A 23,351-nucleotide genomic window follows, 5' to 3' on the forward strand; every position below is an offset into this window, starting at 1 on the left:
AAGCTCTTTTTCTCCATGTTCTGCAATCAAAAATATCTTTTTGAATGCAACTGTCGTGCTTATTTAATGTTGAGATTACTCAGACCAAAAAAAGATAATTATATCATTTGAAATTGTGCTTTCTATTTTTGTAAAGAATTTTGGAGGGGTAAAGGGTTAAAAATAACTAAAATCCCTTCCAGGGTCCATTACCTTGGATTTAGCTGTCGGTGGCCCCTTTCAGATCACTTCTGCCAAGAAAATACACTCAAACCTCAATGTAACGAACACGAATATAACAAAGTAAATGAAGAATTGTCTTGTCGTATATACAGTGTTAAAAATATACGTTTATAACGAATTTTCTTATATAACGAACTTATTTTCATGTCAGATGAGACTGTTATGATGAGGTTTGAGTGTAGTTACAACATCCTCCTCGGACCTAAAGACAGCTCTAGTTGATTTTTATTTCAAATTGGTATGTTACTGCGATATAGGATAGAACAGCGAAACTGAAACTGAGCTATCGCCAGAGAAGACTACAACGAAGAGCGCACGTAATCGTAGCGGGAAGCGCGTGACAGCGTTCGAGGGCAGACTGTTCTCGGCTGGACGTCTGGTCTGGGAAGCTGGCCAACGTCCTTTTGGTGCTGTCCTGTTAATGGACTCCTGCTGGTTGATTGGCCCAGGGAACAGGTGAGGTGCCACTGTGCTCACTGCTGTTCATAGCAGCTGATCCAGTTCCGGTGTGCTGTGGGCTGCTGTTCCTGCTGCCGTTCCAGGTGGCTAGCCCGACTCCCTGTGTTGCCGGGACAAGCGTGGTAGCTGAAGCTACTCTGCTGGCGAGCTACCAGGGTGGCCCGTACTGCTGCTGCTGCGGCAGAAAGCCGTGCTATGGCATGGGCCGACACACGCTGAAGACTTCGACGTGCCAGACAACGAGTCGTCCCAGAGAAATCGGTGTCAACGACCCCACAGGCCACAAGCCAAGTGAAACACGGCGAGAGAGAATCTCATTCGTAGAGACGTTTAATGCAGCTAATAAGACTGCATGTGTCATACCACTTTTGAGTGTATTTCTATAACAGTCCATTTTTTACCTGTAAATATATTTGTGCGAGTGCACTCATGGCTCCATTGTGTTCCTTGGCGAGCGGTCCTGGGCCCACACTACGACACGTTCTTTCCATCACAGCTGCCAATACGAAAAGATAACTTTTTTTTTTTCTCCGAACTGCATGATAAGATGCGAAAGCTGACATTGGCATTTACAGTATATGAACCAGGAAGCCATCTCTTCATGTTCCTTCTCATAAAGATAGCTTTTCTTGGCTTAAACAGAGTTGCGTACACTGACGTGTATATTAATTTGACATACTGATGCCACATTCCAGATTTTCAAGTCACGTTGCAGTATCTGAAATGTGCCCTTCGTTGCAATGATGCAGCCCTCGAGGTTTAAGTTAGCATTAGCTTTCACAAAATCTGGAGGCAGTAGTATGCTTCAGCTTGCAACATTGTATAACTGAATGGAAGAGGCTTACATAGAAAGATTTTATGCAATTGTTTCAGTTAATTTTGAAAATGACTGAAAGCAAAGCGCATTGTATTGCATTGTAATAGGAACGCCTGTGCAAATATTCAAGTTGTTCGAATATTCCACAATATTAGATGTGAAAAAGCGCGACTAAAAAGGCGCCCCGGATAGAAGGGCACAGGACAAGCGCATCGTCCCGTGTCCCATTCTGTGTGCCATTTTAGTCGTGCCTTGTCACATCAAAAACCAAAACCAACTCATCCAACTTCTTATTGTGCTGAATATTACAGTATTCAAATTTGCTTCAACACGTATTTAGTAGGCTTGTGCGAATATTCGAGCACTTCAAATATTCGAACGAATAATACAGTATTCGAATTCGCTTCAATTCGAATTTAAATTATTGAAAATTTCGAAGTATTCCAAATGAACGAATAGATGTATATTAGTCCGCTTATAACCCCCCTGTAAAGGTGGTTTCACTGCAGTGGAAGAATGCTATGCCGTGAATACACCTTTCCAAGAGAAATTTGCACTGTTAGCTTGTAACTTTTTGTAAAGGTAGTTTCACTGCAGTGGAGGGGTGCTATACCGTGAATACACCTTTTCAGGAAAAATCCGCACTGCTGCGAAGCCGCACTTTAAGGTTAAATGAACATATTCCCTAACATCGATTCATCATTTTTTAAGTTTGAAAACTTGTTATACCGGCTTATATGCTCCAAGTATAGTAAATTTTAAAACATAAGATATTTTACAGGTTATCATTTGCATTCTACCGAAAGCCAAATCCTGCTACTATTAAAAGTTGCTTACACTTCCTTTGAACCAAAAAGAATGACATTTGAACATGCCTTGTTACAATTAAAAAAAAAAACGTTGTGCAGATTAGTTGGGTCATGACAAATATGCTCATTTTTCTTTATAATATGCGATATGTACTATTCGAATTCAATTCGATATTATTCGACCAAAATCAGTATTCGCTTCGAATTTGCTTCGAACCTAAAATTTACTATTCGCACAAACCTAGTATTTAGAATTTCCAAGATTTCAAGTATTCAAAATGAATGAAAATAGATGTACTTTACTACATATAAGGGTAAGTTTGCACATTACGAGATTTTTTTTTAGAATAACGGATGTGTTATGGGCATATATAAGCCGAGTATGGCAAATTATAAAGCGCAGAGTATTATACTGCTTTTAATAGTTGTAGGGGTTTCACATCCCAAAACCACGATACGATTATGAGAGGCGCCGCAGTGGAGGACTCTGGAAATGTCGACCATCTGGGGTTCTTTAACGTGCACCTAAATCTAAGCACATGGGCCCCTAGGATTTCGCCTCCATCGAAATGCGGCTACGGCGGCCGGTATTCGAGATATTTATGAAATGCTTCCCACCTGTGTACAACTTCCTCTGGCTCAGGATCGGGCTCCATTGTGGTGGCGGATGCAAACACAGCTGACTGTGGACGTGGGGGCGTCGGGTTCTTGACAGGCGGGGACTCCTCGGGCGGCAACACAGTCAAGCGGCGTGAGCGCGATGCCCGCTTGATGCGTTCTTCCAGCAGAGACTTGTCCTTGTCCGAAAGCTGCGCACAGTTGGTTGCATCACAACGTGTTATTGTTGCGTGTCGATAGGCTGTTGCACAATGAATAAAACGAGGTTTGCCAATATCCTTGGCATGAGAAGAAGGTGTCTCCTTGTAAATATCCTATGACAACACATTTCTTAAGTGCAATGGCAATGAACCCAGATCTGTCAGTCACACAGCCCGTATAGTATCTATGTTACAATTTCAACTCTTAAATATCAAAATGGTGCATTTAAGAGTAGATGCCTTCAGAAAACAAGTTTTGGTGGGTGTAGAACATCCAGTCTCGTTTGATTGTATACAGTTCTCATTCTAAATTATTGCAATATGCTGATCTACTTTGTAACGCTCTCAGTTTAGAAAGAAATCGTACTCGAACAAGGCACATGAAATGTTTAATTACATATTCTAACTGCATATTTGAAATCAGCACACAAAGGTACATAAACTCAGCAAATTCCATAAAAATCAGTCACACACAAAAAAAAAACACTGAAAGAGGAGTGTCCCAGAAAATTATCTTAGAGAGTGCTGAAATTCTTCATGGAAATGATATCAAGCAAATATGAACAAGCAGAAATTACAAACTAGAGAACTTCGTTCATCAACAATCCTGCCTCTTTGGCTTCTTTAATTGCTATTTGCTTGGTCCGTGCTAGAACTTTTTCATGGTTTTCTAAGAATAGAGTTTGCCCAGTTGAAGTTCAGCTTTTGTGCGGCTTTCTGCAACCATCTACCGGACATGCCAGGAGGATATGTGCCATATTGACCGCGGAATCATGGCGTCAAGTGAGATTTTACCAGGAATGCCTCAAGGTCCGTTGCTCGACTTCACGTGACGCCCACCGCCAGAAGCAGATATACGCCGATTGGATGAGGGTAGCTAACCAGCATGCCGAATTCATATGGAGGGTAAAACTTCGAGAACTTCAACCATGTAAGAGGAAGATTATTTCTACTGTTTTACCGCAAAATAACTTGCTAGTCCTTGGAGGAGCTGCCTTAGATGATAGTCACTGCAAAACCCTAGCCTTAGGTCCTAAATACTGTTTTAAGCCGAACCTGAAACCAATAGACGTTTCAAGTTTGCCGCGTACTATCACCAGACTTGTTTCTGAAGAAGAGCGTTCCCACTGCATTTCAGACTGCGTTGCTAGCATCAAGGGTTCTAATATGCATCTCAAGTGTTCTGATCCTATCCGGCCTTTGGTTAATTACTGTGTCGAGAAGAAACTCAGGCCAGTAATTTCAGATAAGGAAGGGTATTTTGTAATTATGCCGGACAGCTTGTTCTCAGAAAAAGCATTAACAGCCATATAAAAGAATTTTAGGACGGTAAAACTTAAGCCATCGGTAGTTAGGCAACGTGCTGTCGACCTTTTGTTAAGACATAATCTTGAGAGAATAGCTTGTAATGTCAAGAAGGCTAAATCACTTACTTTAGAATTGTTTTTTTTCAGCCAAAACACATAAGAACGAGATTCCGTTTCGAGCAATCGTTTCAGAGCAAGGCACCTGGCAAGTCGCTGTATCTAGTTATTTGCAGAACTGCTTAACCTCTTTGAGTTTTTCAGACCCTTTTCGTATGCGTAATTCTCAGGCGCTAGTTCAGTTCCTCTCAGAGGAGAACCCCGGCTGTTGTAAAGCTTTTAGTATGGATATTGAAGACCTATATTATCCTTTGCCGCATAAGGAGTTGTTAAAATGTGTTAATGAATGTATTAACGAACAAGGGCACCAGACGGTTTTCACTGATAAATGTGGTGTTTCTACCGGGGCATTTCTAGAAATCCTTTCCATGTATAGTCGACGCTGGTAGGTTGGAAGGAAGGCGTTTATGTGCAGAAATCAGGGATATGTATTGGTTCTAAGGTTGCTCCGGTTCTTAGTGATTTATACCTTAGCAAGATTGACAATCTTTTGGAAGGTGCCTTAGGTAATTCGGTTATTAAGGTTTTTCGTTATGTGGACGATTACTTGATTTTTTGTAGTGATGAGGACTTTCAAAAGGTGGTAACTTCCGTGAGCGAAAAATTTGAATTAAATGGAGGAGGGCTGAGCTTTACTAAAGAGGTGCCTCAAAATAATGGAATACAATTTCTAGACATTTCCTTTAACGTTCCAGAAGAACCACGTGTGCTGGCAGTATTCTCCTAGATCTTCCAAACCGCTGTTAAATTTTTCGTCGAAGCACTCCAAGGTTGTAAAAAACGGCATCGCCATGTCTTGCCTTAAGTCAGCCCTCACCAAGTCGTGCGAGCACAAAATGAGTGATAGCTTTAGCGCACAGGTTACGCGTCTTTTAGATGTAGGGTATCCTCATGATGCAGTGGCCACAGACGCTAGTTTAAAGAAGTCTGTTGTGTCAAGTCCGAGCATGGTTGCAGAAAGCGATAGGAAGAAACGTGTCCTAGGTATTCCGTACATTCATTGCATATCTCACAGGCTAAAGAAAGTAGGACGTAGATACGGCGTTAATGTTGTTTTCACGGCTGCCAATAAGCTAGGTAAGATTTGTGCCGCTTTGCAGAGGAAGAATGAGCGAGTAAAAGACAAGAAGCGGACCGATAATTGTTTCATAAAACACACCAACAAATTCACTGATTGCCGTACGAGTGTGGTATATAAAGTCCCTTTCAGCTGCGGCCGCTTCTATGTAGGACAGACGGGCCGATGCATTAACCAGAGATTGTTGGAACATAAGAGATCGCTAACAGGAGGCTCACCTTCTAATCTTTCTTTACATTGTCGAGATTGTAAGTGCACGCCAAAATTCGATGAATGAGCAGTGTTGTACCGGTATAGAAATGAAGAAACGCGCCTGATGATTGAATCATGGCATATCGAGAATAGTGGTAGCGCATGCGTGAGCCAACCGTCGATTAACTTGCATAAAGATGAAATCAAATGCCTTAACAGTTATCTTCCACGTAGACCGCCACGCGTGCCGGATTGATTGGTTCGCCGGTAGCATGGGCATGCGCAGATAAGTTTTCGTGCCTTCTTTCTTTTCAGCCATTGTGTGCGTCTCTTCAGTTGTTAGACGGCGTTTGTGGTGTGCTGTTCTCTTTCTTGTGTCCGTGTTTGCACGCCCTGTCTCTTTTTAGAAAGAGAACTTCGTGCAATAGGCGTAACTTTCACTGCCAAGTTCCTCTACTTTCAGAACTAAGCGAAGCATGAAAGTTCACAGGCTACTAGTCTAACTCAATCATACATATCTACAAAATGCAGAAACCAGAACCAGAAATCATTTTTGCAGTGCACAATCTAGTAAGTGAAAGAACATGAGTACACATGTGCTCTGCGCAGATCAACTCAAAGCAGGAAGAAAGTGCAACAGATCGGACAAAGAAAACTTCACGACACCCTGTTCATCACACTATTTCCCGACTCAAGTAGAAGTGCTCTCAACGGACATCAACGCTAACCTACCTGGCCAATGTACTTGAAGACCCTCTCCTCCTCGCGGAAGTAGGCCTGCACCACGCAATTGAGCGCTGCGTTCCTCACAGCATTGTCCCTGTCCGAAATGTGCCTGGCCACTTCCTTGAGAAGCACTGCAGGCGTGGGTTCCGAGATGGGGAGGCCGAGAACCTCGAAAAGGAAGCCCAGTTCTTCCAAGCACTCTAAAGAACAAGGAGAGAGGCACAGTTGTCAGGAAAAACTCGTCTAACTGTGAAGACAGGCACTAAATTTCTTTTTTCCCCACTGAATAAAGGAAAGAAGATTACTTTTATGGGCTCGTTTTTCTTTGTGAGAAAAACGTCTGTTAGTTCTCATTAATATTTTTTTCCCACTGCCGTTTTGCTCCGAGGTTACCTGCAACAATATGTCACTTTGGCTAAACTAGTAGTGAACTCTTAATACTATTAAGCAAGAATAAACAATTGCAGGCACTCCTGCCTTGCCATTTTTTTTTTTCATTAGCAGCCTTAAGCACACACATGCACATTTGAGAGTGGTGATATGAGCGCATGCCTGAGTGATCACAATTTTTCATGCATATATGTTTGATCCGGCTTCCAATAAATCAGTGTTGAAAGTTAGCGCTTGTGTGTGTGTTACTCCCTGTCCTGTCCTCGTCATTTCAGTTCCGCTCTTTAGAATACGATTACGATTGCAAGCACTTGATCTCGACTTCTTGACATATCAATAGGGGATATTCAAAATGTACAGTGCCATCTGTCAACAATCCCATAAGCTCAATCCGCCATGTTTTGTTGGGCGCGAAATCGAAACCAGTCGCATATCGCAGCCTTTCAGGTGCTAGCTACTGGTTTTTTTATCTTCGTTCTGCGATGACTTCCCAATGCTTCGTGCGCTGTTCAGGCAACGAGGGAGCCCTGGCAATGCCGGGAGCAAAGTAACACTATTTTTAATCGAATTTATCAGTTACCTGAACAAAGAATCAAATGTACCAACGCGAACTTGTTTCGTCAACAAGGTCGGCACTGTGCTTTGGTTCGGAAATTATCGACGCCTGCAAAGCGCTCTTCAACGTCAGTTCTTAATTCTCTGTGCAATTTAGTTGCGCGCCTGCAATATAAGGCAGACTTGCAGAACAATATCGCGATATATTGTAAAACCGATGGCAGACGTCGCACACGCGCGAGAGAGCACGATTGATCAACATTAGTTTGTAGATGTTGAGGATCGACGAAAACAAGGATTTACGTACGTAAACGTGTGTAAGCAGTGCCACAGACACTGCTGCGCGCGTTCGCGGAAAATCAGTGCCGCCACACGAGACTAGATCGGCGCAACGTAGATCCCAACAGGCATCTCTTTGCAAGCTTCGCAAGGCAGCGTGCGCCGCAGTACATAGTCCGCATGCCGCGTCTGCCCTTCGCTTTACACCTCCTTTTATCCCTCCCCTTTTATTTTTCTTTTGCTTTCTTAGTACAGCGTGCGCTGCGAACACTGAGCCAAGAGTTACGGAGCTGTACAGTAGGTAGAGCTGTTTGTCCGATAGATCACCGCACTCATCTTTCCGCTGATCACGGGCCCAAGCTGCCATGGGATGCGAAAGCAAAAAGCGTAATATTTTACAAAGATATGTGTACGAGCGCACACGTATAGCGTTCAAGAAAACCAGAGCAACAATACTAAATCGGTGCCATAGATTACGACCAAAAAATATTATAAACAACCAGTGCGCACGTAAACGAGCATTACTCGGGCCGCTCTCTTTGTATACAGTTGAAACGCGGATGAGTATTTTTGTTTGGTTTGCGACGCACTGCTCATGCATATTTCCATGCCGCATTTATTTTGAAAAAACTAGAACACACACTACTGCGGAGGATGTAGAGATACTTGTGGCTTAAAAAAAATGAGCCGAGGAAAGCAGTACAGCGCCGCTCAGGTCGCGCAGAGACAACGTGGTGTCGACATCTGACGTGTGCTTATGACGCGTGTACATAATCGCCGTGGGAAGTGCGATGGAGATGTATTGCAGTGCAAGGTTATCTTAGGAGCTTGACAGTCACATCTCCTCTGCAACGAACACTTATCTTGGACGCCTACCTCTGATCGGAAGTGCACGCCACTAGAGAACGGCAGTTCGGCTATGTGAAGCATTGCGCCTCTTGCAGCTGCCGTCCGGATGAGTTCTTATGCGCGCAGAACTCAGATATTGCGTTCTCGTCAATTTGTGGCAGCACAGAGTGATCCTCTGACCATTCGGCTCTGAGTGTCCAAGAAAACGGCCGCATTTCTCTTTTTGCTCGAAAGCTACGCCAACGTCTGCTGCTCAAATTCTCCGTGGCTTTTCCTTATGAAGCCGCTAGCAGACGATTCCGCTATGCCGCCCAACAAAAAATGGTGGAAGCGCCCCAGTGTTGCCGGAGCACCAAGCATTATGAATATCCCCTATTGAAATCAAGACAAAGAAAATGGGCATGGGGAGGGCATGAAGCACAAAGGCAAGATAACCCCTATTGAAATCAAGACAAAGAAAATGGGCATGGGGAGGGCATGAAGCACAAAGGCAAGATAACCGCTGGTCATTAAGAGTAAGAGGCTGGATTCCAAGAGAAGGCAAGTGCGCGAGGGGGAGGCAGAAAGTTAGGTGGGGCAGATGTGATTAAGAAGTTTGCGGTGGTAACATGTCCGCAGCAAGCACAGGACCAGGTTGATTGGTGAAACATGGGAGAGGCCTTTGCCCTGCAGTGGGTGCAGTCAGGCTGATGATTACCTATATGATGAAAGCCCCAGCATGGTGCAATACCCATTCTAGAAATGAGCAAACATTTGTTTTGCTACCAGCGACTGGTCATGGCTCATGCTTGCATGATGAAGAGGAGGCGCAAGCGCAAGCCTCAACCAACTGGCTGCAACAAAAATGTTTGCTTTCAGAACAGGCACAAGATTCTGGCCAAAGGTTGGGCATGCTTTTCAAAGGGTAAGATGCCCCTTTTTGTGGAATGGGCTTCACTCTGTCTCTCTCTCTCACACACACATACACACATACACACATGGACTTGTACAATCGCAAAAGAAGCAACGAGCGACAGATTCTAGGAGAGCCGAACTGCGGAAGAGATTCGTTGCAGTACGCACCTGCCCGTTGGCGGGCGTTCTTGGACGACAAACCCTGCATGAGGTAGTTGAACACCTTGATGCCTGGGAAGACCTTGTAGATGCGCCGGAAGATATCGTGCACCCCTTTGCGCACCGTGTCCTTAGGATCACCAGCCTGAAAGGAGCCGAAACAAGCAGAAGCTTAACCCTGGTAGCAGATGTAAGCCACAACACACACCCAAGTCTTCTATTGTATGAAATTTATCGCCAACTACATTTTAAAAATTCAGAGGAAAGTTGGGTAGAAACCAAAGAAGAACAATTACCAAAATTTGCATGTTTAGAAAATATACAGAAAAATCGAAAACAATCAGAGGATGAATAAGCTGAGTGATGGGTTCCTGGTAGACCTGCCGAGACTGGTTGCTAAAAGCTTATTGGAAACTAATGCTACAAGACATATATAATGTATTGCGACATACTGTACAAACCACATCACACCTGAGAAAAGTCACAGAATCTGCAATGGTATCAAGCTCGATGCCCCATAAAGCTGCATCCGGCTATGTACACAATGCCTCCAAGCTCTGTCACGGCCGGGCTAGACCGCACGCGCGCGCTCGCTTCTTACGGCCTTCGCATCGGGTGTAGTACATGCCTCTCGCCGCTGCTTTGAGGGGGGCGCTGCGACCCTGACCCTCCTCCGCCGCTCCGCGCAGCGCGCGCAACGCCGGCACATGAGTTCGGGCGCGCTTCTTCACTCACCGCGCGTTGAAAAACAAGTTGCCTAATCGTTGAAGACGCACAAATGGTTTATTCTGACTTCTTGTATGCGCAATGTGTATCGAGCTTAAGCTTATCGAAAAATGTTTAAATGCTAGAGCCGAAAGTACAGCTCTCCGCCATCAAACGTGTAGACGTTCTGAGGTCTGGAAATAAATATTTATTCCTCATAAGCACTCGCAAATAGTTGAACGCTTTCAAGTGAAAACTTTGCCGGACTTCACAAATGTCTCGTTCAAACCTAAAATGCTTCATGGTCGGCTTGTGTGCGTAGGTGGAAGGCTTGTCGTTTCCGTCAGTCAGTTGGTTTAAATGATTGACGAGGAGAATACTTAGGAATTTTTCGGCTATGAGATCTGAGGATCGTCGGGAGTGGCTGTCGTCAAACGCCTTCAGGGCAGCTTAAGATAGGAGCGCGTTGCAAGTAAGGCTGGACTGCTGTTTCCAAAACTTCTAGCACATTCCTGCGTGGCAGGTGTTCAGAGGCCTTATCGAAAAAGACCACTATCTTGACCAAAAGAGCTATAGAAACTCAGTCCTCGGGTCGTGTAGTTCGTTCCTGTCTTGTGCTCGCCGTAGCGTGTACAGCTGATGCTGCCTGTTGTTGGTCGTCAGCAGCGATGCGCAAGAGTCAAATCCGAGGTCTGTATAATAATAATAAGTGACAAGGAGAGTCTGAAAAGTGCGAGCGATTTTAGCGGTTGTGCGTTTTAGCGGTGCGATTAGAGCGGTTGTGCGTTGTTAGCAGTGCAATTTGAGCGAATATGCGTATGCGACTTTGTGTTATGAGTTTTGCGTTGTAACCAAGTTATTGATAATTAAATGTCAAACTTCTTTTTCCCTTTTAACTGTGTGTCGTGCGTTGCGTTTTTTACTGTGTCTTATTTTACGGCCCAGCCATCCTGACGCTAACAAAAGGAACGCAAAAGAGCTCGGGGTCCCCGGAATTAATGTTTCCAGGTGGTGTTAACACCAGGTACCACTCTCGGGGCGTGCCGTCCGAAGGGGTTATTCAGCAGCAAGAGTCTTCTCGTGTTTTTTTTACTTTCTTTCTCCCTATACGCAGTTATTTTCAACCATTAGAGATACAACTCACGTACGTGTTTCAAAGAGCTGTCAAGCTGCAGACCGCAACTTTTAGCCCTGAAAACCACTCCAAGTGTATTTGGAAAAATAAAGAAATAGAAAATAGCTAGCAAAGGGAAGGCAACCTCTTAATTGCGGCCTCATTGTCCAACGAGACGAAGGGCCAAAGGTATTTGGTGCTCTCTGCTTGCAGAACAGGTGCAGCTTTGTTTATCTCTCTCTCTGATCGTTGCCAGTGCTTTATGCCTCCTGCATTATGCCTCATGATGGTTAGCGCAAACGCAACACGGACGAAAAGAAGAAAAAATGACGACACAAGCGCTATCTAACAACTGAATGTTTATTGGAAAAATCACAAATATATATGTCTAAGAAAGAGAACTGCGTGAGCTGCCCTTCTATCGCTTTGATTGATGATCAAGTGTCTTTCCTGGAAAGGGCGTAGTTTTGTTAGCATACACGTTTTTATCTGTCAATTATCTTTGGCAAATGTGCGGGTTTGTTGTTTTTTCTCTTTCTTATACATATATGTGATTTTTCCAATAAACATTCAGTTAGTTGTTAGATAGCGCTTGTGTCGTTTTTTCTTCTTTTCTTCCGTGTTGCGTTTGCGCTAACCATCATGAGCATTTTCCAACTCGCCCAATTTGCTACCCTCCTGCATTATGCCTCGTTAGCCGATTCTTCCGCAGTTTTACTGAGTTTAAGCTTGTATTATCCACGAGCACATTCATACCTACATTATGCGGCGAGCCGTCTGATAACATTAGTTTTTTTTTTAAAGGAGACGATCCTCCCTCTACCCCCGACTTCTTGAATAATCTCCCTCCCCTTTCTCCGTCGAGAACCCCAATTCCGCGGTTTCACATCGAGCAACACTCTTGTACCGTGTGCGCGGCGCAGGAGATGCACGGTCAGGGTCGCAGCGCCCCTACCGCCGCCGGGCGGCGAAACATACTGAGAAACTCTCCCATTGCTTTCGCGACGGGTGAGAAGGCCGTAAGGAAAGAAGCGCGCGTGCGGTCTAGCCCGGCCGTGGCTCTGTCCAGCTTTGACTACATTGTTCTTGGCATTGCAGAGTGCAAACAGGGCAGTAGGGAGGAAAGTCAGAAAAATCTTGCACTTTAATACTACTGCCCCAACAGATGAGATGTCATTTACAGGTACCTTGAGGATCAGGTATGGCAGGAAGGAAGATGCCTCGAGGTCGTGCATCTTGTAGCCCGCTTCGTACAGCGCTGGAAACAGCGCCTGAAGGTACTCCAGGGCTCGCAGCAGCACGCTCGGGTTGGTGTCGAAGAAACGAAGAGTGAGCCATTTGAGTACCAGGTCCACATTGGCACTGGTGGCCTCAACACCACCGGGACAGCTAAGAAACTGCATCATTGCACCCACAAAGTTGCTTGCATGAGAGACCAGTTAGGTCAGAAAAAAAAAAGTTCAGAAAAAAAAAGACTTGTTCTTCACTCATAGAATTCAATCGAATCGTATAGTCAATGCAATGACAAATTAGATCATCCAGCTGTCGTACGACTAGTCTGGCTGCAAACAATCGCTCCATCCAAGAGCAACCGATTTTCTTAGTATCCACTGGAGATCGCCACTGCTAATAATAATAATAATAGTTGGGGTTTCAAGTCCCAAAACCATGATGCGATTGTAAGAGACACTGTAACACTGTATACTGTACAACCTGTAACACTGTATAAGAGACACTGTAACATGCACCTAAATCTAAGCATGTGGGCCTCTAACATTTCGCCTTCATCGAAATGCGGCCGCGGCAGCCAGGATTCGATCCCGTGACCTTCGGGTAATCAGTTGAGCACCATAATCAGTAGACCACCATGGTGGGCGGAATTGTCACTGTTCTTCAAACAAGTTAACATCAAGATTTTCGTGTGCCAAAACAACAACATGATAATGAGGCAAGCCACAGTAGGGAACTCTGGATGAATGTTGACGACATCAAGCTCCCCGACATGTGGTTAGATAACTTGACAGAAGTTTGAGTGTGAATCGAATCAAATAATTTTCGAATACTTCGAAAAGAAATTACAAACAAAAAATTGCAGAGGGTCCCTAAGCATATTCTAAATTATATTTTAAAACATTATAGCTCCGCAATGGCATAACGTGGCACCGCCATTTTGGGCTCGTCGGAAAGAGCATTTCTCAGTCTTCAAATTTCCCGCTTCAGATAGGTCCTCCATTCAGAAACAAGCATACAAGAAGCAAATGTTTAAAGTTCGTTTCGAGGTCTCCCATTGGCTGAGTCCGCGTCCGCGATGTTGCTCCAGCACGCCTCGCTATTGGTCCGACGCTTGCTCCGGGAGAGCATCGTCTGCTGCTTGCGCATCGAGGGGTCACGATTGTCGACAATCGCGCTACTTAGTGACACGTTCCTTCATTCTGTGTTCCCGAGTCGACGATCACTTAGAATGCAATTACGCTTTAGTTTGGCAGCTGCAAGCGGAACCTCAATCATCAGCTAGATTACGACAGTGCGCAGTGTTCGTTGCAAACATCACAGACGCGTGTCTTGGACCAACTCGTGGGAACCGCGGTTAGAGGCTCTGCTTGTCAGCACCTCGGACCTCGTGATGAAGACCATCGCTGGACGACTCTTTGTACTCGTAATCGAGTACGACATACTTTGAAATATCGGGCACCGCGGCCATGCACACCATGACCAAGCGTACTGCTCGAAGTCGTAGCTAGGCCTAACTCGCGCTAGTTACGGCTTTTTCGCGAAAGCGAAGAAGCTGCCATGCGCTTCGTCACAAGCAACGAATCGCATCACCCAATGGCTCCTCGGAATCGTGGATGGGCACTTTGAGCATCGGCAGCGGACCCCCGGCCAAGCTCTTTGTACAGCGACCGCTCGGAGCACCAGTGGAAGTGGCTAGCAGCTTCGCACGTCGGCGCCCCAAAATGCAAGATCAAGCACGCCGAGTTATTGTTATTATAGACCGTTAATTTATTTTCTGAAGGTTCGAATAATTTGAATAGTAAAATTCCGGTGCAAATCAAATAGGAAACATTATTCGAAAAGTATTCGAAAGTTCCAATATATTCGTATGCCTCTACTTAACAGGCGTCCTTTTAATTTCGCTCTTATCGAAACTCTGACGTAGTCAGCAATTGAACCCACACTCTCGTGCTTAGCAGCACAGCAGTTTAGCAGCTAAGACATCATGGCGGGTTGTCCACCTTGAATAAGGCGCTACATTGTACAGGTTGGTTCTGGATCAATTACAAAGACTCGGCAGTTGGATTTGTACCAAAATCGTGACGCGAGAACCGTTTCATGCACTGCCTCCCACGAATATTAAATAACCAAGAACTGAAGCTCTGGCCTCACCGTGCTCATACCTATAGTCTGTTACAACCCCAGAATAAATACAAACTCCATCCACCGTCATCAATGTTCCACCCAGAGTGAACTTTCATAGACATTCCAATGAATCACATTTGCTCACTTCCGTATTTTCGTGTGTTTCAGATAGTTCATTTCTGATACAGACACATGTTCGTTTTGCTGGTTATAAGTTGAAAACTTGAACGTTTAGGCAAATTTTATCAGAGATTCTGACGTCACTGCTTAGCCAAAGGTGACATTTTAGGTAAGAGCGACGAACGTTCAGTTTTTGATACGCTTGGTACTTAATTTTCACAGAAAAGGTACTCAAGGTTTGATAGGAAATCTTGCATGACTCTCATACACAGGTGATTGACAAACACACCACATTTTTGGGGGTGGAGCTTATATTTATTCTTAGGTTGTAACCGACTATAGGAGCATAATGCAACAGACATCAAGCCACTGCAATGAGCAAACAGATGGAACAGGAGTCTAAGAATGAGAGAAGAGCGCCTTGAAAAGACTGACCTCTAGAAGCATGTCAATGGCCTTGATGTGCATCTTGAAATCTGCACTGAAGCAATTGGCCACCAAAGCAGGAGCCCAGTTGGCTGCCACCATCTGCTCTTTCAGTTGCTGGTAGAATTCCTCTCGTGGAGTGCTGAAGTTCCACTTGAGCAGCTGCAAGCCACAAAATTGTACCCCACTAGGGAAGTGCTCCCCAAACAAGAGTTTTACATGCCACATTGTCACGTTGTGAAGAACTGCGCAGTCAAAGCGTTAAATTCTTGATTACGCAAGCTTGCGCTCAGCAAAGTAAACAACACTCAAAGTACGGTAGCGTTGGACACAGATGTTGGCCTTTGTGATCTGATCTGCGGGTGAAATGTGCCGGCTCTTCATAAATGAGTTATCCTACATTCCAGTATAATCGCTGGTGTGCTCGCAAGTTATACCATGTACACTGCCATTAGTTTTGCATGCTATTTCTTTTGCATATGCAGTCCAATTAGAATCTGCAGCAACATTCATGAAGATCCAGATACACGAAGGCATCAGCTGTGCCGTGCGATAACACACATAACATTTCTTGCCATTGAAAACGCAGTCATTATGAACAGAAAAAGAAGTACGCACGTCAATATTTTCAATCTGGTAATAATCACAGACTAGATTGTGAACTAGAAGTTCATGAACAGTTCTGTCAACACCTTCAGGTAGAGCCGATTTAAAAAGAGCCAAGCCTCACTGTTGCAGCTACTTTCACTGTCAGTTAAAGAGTTGATATGAGCAGCCTCTTTCTTCCATGTAACAGCACTCTCTTACAAGATATCTCTTATGGTCAAAATATTTGTTTGGCAGTTCATGGGATTCTCGAAATACTACACCAGCAACACAGTTCATAGGAATCTACACTCTGTTTCATACATCAGGTGCAATGCTGTGGAAGCTATGCAAGAAGTTTAGTTGTCGTAAACGTGGCCTCCACTATTGGCTCCGGCTGCGCACTACTCAAACTGATCGCGGAGGCCACAATACGAAAACAATGTCGCTAAATGACCCAGAACAAACTATTGACAACCGTATAAATATTGGGGTTGGTTAATTACTAAGGCACAAAGCATCTTCATTTATTACTCAGTCTAATAACGGGAAAAGAAATCTTATTGCAGGTGATAAAATCATGGAACTATTTCTTGGTGCAAATGCATGTACTGCAAGAAGTTTCGCTAACTTCCTATAGCATAGCACCAGATCCATGAAATGGAGTATAGCATTTTTTTTCTTTCACATTTCTGCAAGGTGCGCGACTCGCAGGCAAATTTGTTTATATATAAACGGGAATTATACGTAGCGAGTTACTCCTGGTGCCCCAGAACTTTCAACTACCTTCCTGGGCTACCGAGCTTTTGAACCACTTAAAACAAAAATAACGACAAGGCAGAAATGTCATGTCAGTAACTGTGACACGGCCACCAAGCATGGCCATGATGCTTACCTTGAGGGCTCTTTCGAAGGCTATTCGTTGCTCTTTCAAATTGTTCGCGGACAAAAGAGGCGTCAAGTCTACCTCCTCCTCCTTCCGAGACGACTTGCCAGAGCTCGCAGGCTTCACAGGCATCTATGGCATCAGGGCAAAATTGAGGACGAGTATAACTTGCAAGTGCAGCTGGCATCCAAACTTGTTCGTGCAAAAGAAAGTTTCTAAAACTTCTCTCATGCTTACCGCTGATCCAAGACACGAGTGGTGCTATGTGCAATGAAAGAAAATACGAGTGCACTGCGTGTCAAAGCAGAGGTCTATTTTTTTCGCAGTGCTCATTTGCGTTACGTATGAATAAAAAAGACTATCCCAGCCTTTGCTGGCGGGTACACTTACTGCTGATTCCGTATACGAGTACCTCTGCGAGGTGCAATGAAAAATACATTGTACGTAAGAACCCAGCTACCTGTACAATATCGCTGCAGTGAAACTGACTCTTCACTGGCCATTAAATAACATACACTTTGAAAAGAATGGAGTTGATTGAAGCTCATATCTTTTAAAATTATTCTTTCATATGTTGCCGATATGAAGAAGTGCTGGTGCAAAGACATATGCTGTCCAAAGCACATACGACATGGCCACAATTTGGCCAGTCATGTCGGCACAATAATACTTTTGCAAGCCTGAAGCATGCTACCCAGTAACTTTGAAGAGAATGTTCTCCTATGTTTTAACAATGGATATTTTCTAAGGAAGTTTCATATAGGAAATTGCTGCCTTTAACCGGCATCCTAGTAAGCCATACCCAGTTGTACTACCGAGGACTTCCGACATGGAGCAATTTCTGGAGCAGCAAAACTTTCGTTTTGGTGCACTTTGGCGCAGCAATAAATTCTATATTAGAGCACTTTGGAGCAGGTAACTTTGCATCTGGGTTTCCTGGAGCAGCTAATTTCACATTCTGGAGTACATTGGAGGAGCAAGTTGCATTTACATTTAGACACCCGAATAATTATTATGGGGCTCTTATGAAGAGCCAGATAAACATCTTGATTTGTTGCAAATCTCAAGGAAAAAAATTTTTTTCATAGCACTCATTATTTCACACGATTATGCAAAAGGTAGGGCGTCATGGCTGGTCGTCACCAGCCTCTGCTGAGAGTGTCGAGCTGATTTGCACAACAGCAGTGCTTAAAGTCTGGCTGAAAGATGAGGAAAATAAAGTGGGAGAGAGAAAAATATGGCTATTACATTGTTTTAAGTATCGTTCTATACAAACAGGCAAACTAAATTTTAAAGGTGTTTTTTTCTCTTGCTCAATCAATGACGCAGACTTGAAACAAGCGATCCCCAATCTCTGTCACGCTGCTCGGCAGTATGAGACGTAAAAGAGCTCAAAGTAAATAAAGCCTTGGCGGTTGTAACATATGTAGTATTATTGGCGAAACCACTATTTTATAGCAATCATGACATCAAGGACAAAGGTAGCTATTCTGAACAGTCTCGACGGTCAAGTGTGACAGAAACTTGCACAGAATGATTCCAGTGTGAGGACTCACGTGCAGTGTCCCCAAATGTTTTCGGATAGTGCCATCGCATGCAATTGAAGTGCCACACTCAGTAGCGCAAGACACATCGGACAGGAAGCCCTCCACACCAAGTAACGCCAAAGAAATAGTGCGTGCTTTTTTGAGAGGAGTGAACTTATATAACAGCGGTGCGGTCCATGGCGCGCATGGCAGCCTGTACATTTTGCAAACACACAACCCTACATTCTAGCAAGGGAGGTCTCACTCGCCTTGTCACTATTGGTGGGGTGCCCGAGAATCCCAGAGACCCCCCCCGACATTAAGCACAACACAAGAGAAGCCGAGTAAGCACAGTGTATGGCTTCGTGGCTTAATCGGCATGCACGTGCGAGCAACGTATCTAAACGTTGCATCTGTTGTGTGGCTGCATGCAGTCTACCACCTGTAAACGTTGTGCGGGAGCGCTGTTTCGTCCATAGAATAATCTTTGATCTGTGGCTGTGACTTTGGTGGCCTCAAGCTCAAGCTGCACATGTATTGAAGTGCCGTTGATGCTAGGGCCGGTGATAGACACCGTTAAACTTGACACTCTGGTGCAGTTTGGCGCAATTTATGTAGATTTTATCAGGATGGCGCAGTAAATCTAATTTGGCGCACTTTGGCACAGGAGTGGAATCGCTGCATACCACAGAAAACCTTGTGCAGCCATGTCAGACTATTTAATATAATTTCAATGGTACAAACATGAGACATAATAGAATTCCTACATCCACACAAAAGCACAGGATGGGCCCAAGAATGTAAAGATGTCAGAAGACAGCTTGCATTCCAAGTGCAGAATTGAGTAATACGCATTTAACGTCAATAACATGACATACCTGCATTAGTTTGAAGTTTGAACACTATTAATGAAATATGCAACAAAATGGCAGTCATGACGCTTGCAGGAATAAAAGATTCATGCACCAGAACATGAATATGCACCAACATGACCAATGTATTGGCTAAATAAAACGTAACAAAAGTGTAATTCACACATCTAACAGTAAAGGCTGCATCCTTACTGCCCATACATACAACTTTTTTTTGTTTTTAAACACGCCTACCCCTTCTATACAAGGAAGGTACGTCAATATTTATCTACACTTGTATGGTATACACACGGTGCCTTGAGAGGCTTCCTCCTCAATGGATGGCAATAGCTAGAGCATTTTGGGCAGCAAAAAGAGCTCATAAAGCACGTTTCTGCGGACAAAAATCTTGTTCTAAATGCCCACATGCACTGATCATTGCAATATGTCACTTATGCTCCTGGTTGCTTACAGGGCAGTGTCCCATTATCAGGTTTTCGTCAAGTGGGGAAGCTCTCTTTCCAAGAAATCTGTATGGATTTTTTTTTTTGTAGCTTTGCGCTGCAAATGAGTGTACGGCCATTCTCCCTTTCTCCCTCACTAATAATAATTGTAAGAGTTTACGCCCCAATACCGCGCTGCGATTATGTGGAACACTGTTGTGGAGGGCTATGGAAATTTCAACAACATGGGGTTCTTTGACATGCACTTATGTACATGGGCCTCGAGCGTTTCACAACCATAGAAATGTGGCCACTGCGACCGGGATTCGAACCCTCCACCTTCAAGTCAGCAGTCGAGCACTATAACCACTAGACTACAGCGGTGGGTGTTAACCTCACTTCCGCTAAACTGATCCGTCACTTCAATATTCAGTAAGAGCTCGTTAATTCGGATTTCATGGGACCGGCAAAACTGTCTGAATTAGCCATTACATTAGAACCCCGCTGTTGCGTTCCTCACTGCTGCATTTTCCCGGCTGTTACGTCGTTTTCCGCCGGTCCCGGCATAGCTCCCATAGGATACAATGTATTGGGAACCCCGCTGTTACGTCGTAACTGTCGGACGTTCCCGTATGATACGTCGCGAAGTGCGCTCGGAGCCGACCGAGTGACTACCAAAGAGAGCGGCCATGGTGCATTTTCACGCAGCTTGGCCTCGTTTGACCGTAATATTAGCCGCATGAGAGTCGCAAGCAACAGAATCTTTCAATTGAGGCAAACAAAAGCATGGCCTTCCGAGATTCAAATTGCAAAGATGGCGTCTATGACGTAACTGCTCGAGAAAGCAAGGCCTCCGAGATTGGCATTTACTATTGACAAAAGCATTGCCTTTGAGATTTGTATTGCACAAACATGGCGTGTATGACGTAACTGCTTGCGAAAGCAAGGCCTTCGAGATTGGCATTCACTTCTGCCATCGCGTTGGCGTAGACTCATCATCATCGTTATTTGTCGGAGAACGGGAGGAGTTCGAGCTGGTTGGAGCTCGCATGCTCGCATGGTCGTGCGTGCGGTTCGCGGTCGGACTCGCCGCGCCGGTCGTGATTGCGTGTGCTTAGTTCTTTCATGCCTACAGCTGTTGGTGTTAAAAAAGTCACATACGTTGATTACATTTCTGTGGATGAGGCCGTCCTAAGCTCCGCGTTTCTATCCATCGACTAGATCGCGACTGAGCGCGCCAATTTTCGTGCTGCTCGTAAGAATTGATATAAAATTCATACCAATAAATATTTTGCCGTTTTTCCTGTTTTTCGTCTCTTACATTTCCCGTCTCTTACGTTTATTTCCTACGGTCCCTTCAAAAACGTATCAGCGGGGTTCTACTGTAATGCCTATTACATTAATGTATTTTTTTTCTTGAGGAATAAGTCAATCCAGTAAGTATTTTGCGTATGAGAGGGGCAAAAGCCGCAATTTTCGTCATTTGCGACTTCGTTCACAATGTGAACCCTCGTGTCCTAATCCGAAATGTGCTCTGAACCAAAGCAAAGCCTTATTACGCACCAAAACGTGATTGTTGATGGCTACCACACCTTTCTGAAAGACCGCGGCTGTTTCGGCTCCCTGTGAACGCAGTTTTCGTTCCTTTGAGTTGAACATTTTTGGACCCTTCTCGCTCGGCGTGCTTCAAGGATCGTCTGAATTAAGCTGGTCGTGACCAAATATAACCGAATTAAGGGGGGACATGGCTTGTGGAGACCAAAAAATCATCAAAGAAAAAAGTGTTTTTTAAATTATATTATTGACATCTACAGCTATTATTTCGCATGTAAAGCCTAAGAGAAGTCTTATAAGATCAGTATTTCATCTGCAGTTTAGATCTGTGCAACGAGTACGAGCTGAAAGTTAAATGTTTTTGGGTCATTTATTTAGCTTGTCGGAGTGATATCTCATGATCTAGAAAAGCTAGAGCTGTAATTACTTTTTTAACATAAAGCCCGAGCTGTGTATCACAAAGTGCTGAGAGCAGAATTCTAATTTTCTGCTCATAGATTTTTTAAAATTGATTTTGTTTTTTCTTTACGGTAGTCATGGTACGAACATTGAATTTCGATCATCTGCAGAATGACTAGTTATGATCCGATCTGAAAACTGTTTGCAGCGTTGCCCTTATTGCATATAGTAGTATCTAGCTATCTGATAATATTCACTTTCTGCTGAACGGCTTTTTTCCTATTGTCTCCGGAAACAACAGAGACGCAGCTTTGTGTATCTCGTAAACCAGTTTGCTTACAAGAAAAATTATTGTATATTTGAAATCAGCATGAAAAACCAAACAAGTCTATTTAATTTCATCAGGTTTGGACATAAGATACAGAAAATATCTCCACACACCATGTCCCCCCTTAACAAGAGTTTCGTACCAATAAACAGTGCATATGCTGGCCGGGACCACGGAGCAAATCCGTATGATTCGATTTTCCGAATTAACGAGTGTCGAATTAACAAGCTTTTACTGTATTGATATTGAAAACTTGGGCTTGTTGGTTCAACATTTGTGAAAAAAAAAAAAAAAAAAACAGCACACAATCATGATTTAGACCAGAAAGGACACCGCCATAGTGCCGTAGTGGTGTCCTTGTCTACGTCAAGGTTGTGCGCTGGTTTTCTTTCACAATTACTTGTCACATTACTACATCAAGATATTGCACTGGTGTGTACCACATACAGTAAAATCTCGTTATAATTCAAAGTCACTGGGACTGTGAAAAATTTTCTAATCAAGCAGGTTTTCGAATTAACCAAACATACAAAAAGTGGGATGCAAGGAACTTTGAATTACTTAGAGTAATCAGAGGTGGTCGTCTGCTGTGCCTGCTAGTTTGTGGCTACAAGGGTTATGTTTTCCAGTAATACCCGGTCCCAATTTCACCACTAAGCTGGGAAAACTGTTAGCCTTGCTGCTGCAAAAGAAAAAAAAAAAACGGATTCGTGGTCAACTAAAATGGGCGCCTGCGGAAAAGAAAACATGCTTCACTGCAACACAGTGGTGACACGCGGGCAGCATGTCATGATGTGACCATTCGTCCATTTTTTCTGGTAAAATAAAGAATTTAATAATGACTAGTATGACTGTATTCGCGATGTATTCTGGCTGGAAAACATGATCACTGACGTCTTCAAACAGAGTTTTCGAAGTAGGTGTTGCAAGCAATTACTCCGCCAGCCGTGCACGTGTGCAAATTGCTGGAGCAACCGCCAACCGAAAGTTCGCATACATCGCAAATTCCGTCAGTCCATCATTTATTGATTTCTTTATTTTCCTAGAAAGAATGGGCTGACGTTGTGAGAGGAACACGTCATGCTGCCCGCGTTTCACCACTGTGTTGCAATGAAGCAAGTGTTTTCCGCAGGCAGACATTTTAGCTGACCAAGAGACAGCTTTTTTTAGATGCGAAGCATCTTATGGCGGAGTTCAATCCGGTGGTGGTGGTGGTGGTGTGCGGCGTGACCATCCTTACTGCGCAAACCCTCTCCACACACCCCCTCTCCACTCCCCTCTCGCGCGCCTCATTCTTTTCTGCGCAACACCGCGATGAGCGCCAGCGCATGCGCGTCCCCTCCCCCTCTCTCGCCTCTTCTATGCTTCCCCCTCTCGCACGCCTGT

General features: G+C 44.2%; 1 protein-coding gene across 1 annotated transcript in view; it reads right to left on the reverse strand.

Moving 5' to 3' along the window:
* LOC119383292 (cytoskeleton-associated protein 5) overlaps positions 1-23,351 on the reverse strand; it is an 87,401-nt gene that overhangs the window by 38,319 nt on the left and 25,731 nt on the right. Inside the window, exons 16-21 of the mRNA XM_037651360.1 lie at positions 16,874-16,996; positions 15,403-15,555; positions 12,678-12,887; positions 9,681-9,816; positions 6,552-6,745; positions 2,926-3,116 (exon numbers count right to left, since the gene is read on the reverse strand). Of these exons, the coding sequence (XP_037507288.1) occupies positions 2,926-3,116; positions 6,552-6,745; positions 9,681-9,816; positions 12,678-12,887; positions 15,403-15,555; positions 16,874-16,996 (1,007 nt within the window). The remainder of the gene's footprint in view (positions 1-2,925; positions 3,117-6,551; positions 6,746-9,680; positions 9,817-12,677; positions 12,888-15,402; positions 15,556-16,873; positions 16,997-23,351) is intronic.

The sequence above is a fragment of the Rhipicephalus sanguineus genome, chromosome 2 (assembly GCF_013339695.2).
Source record: "Rhipicephalus sanguineus isolate Rsan-2018 chromosome 2, BIME_Rsan_1.4, whole genome shotgun sequence".
NCBI lineage: Eukaryota > Metazoa > Arthropoda > Arachnida > Ixodida > Ixodidae > Rhipicephalus > Rhipicephalus sanguineus.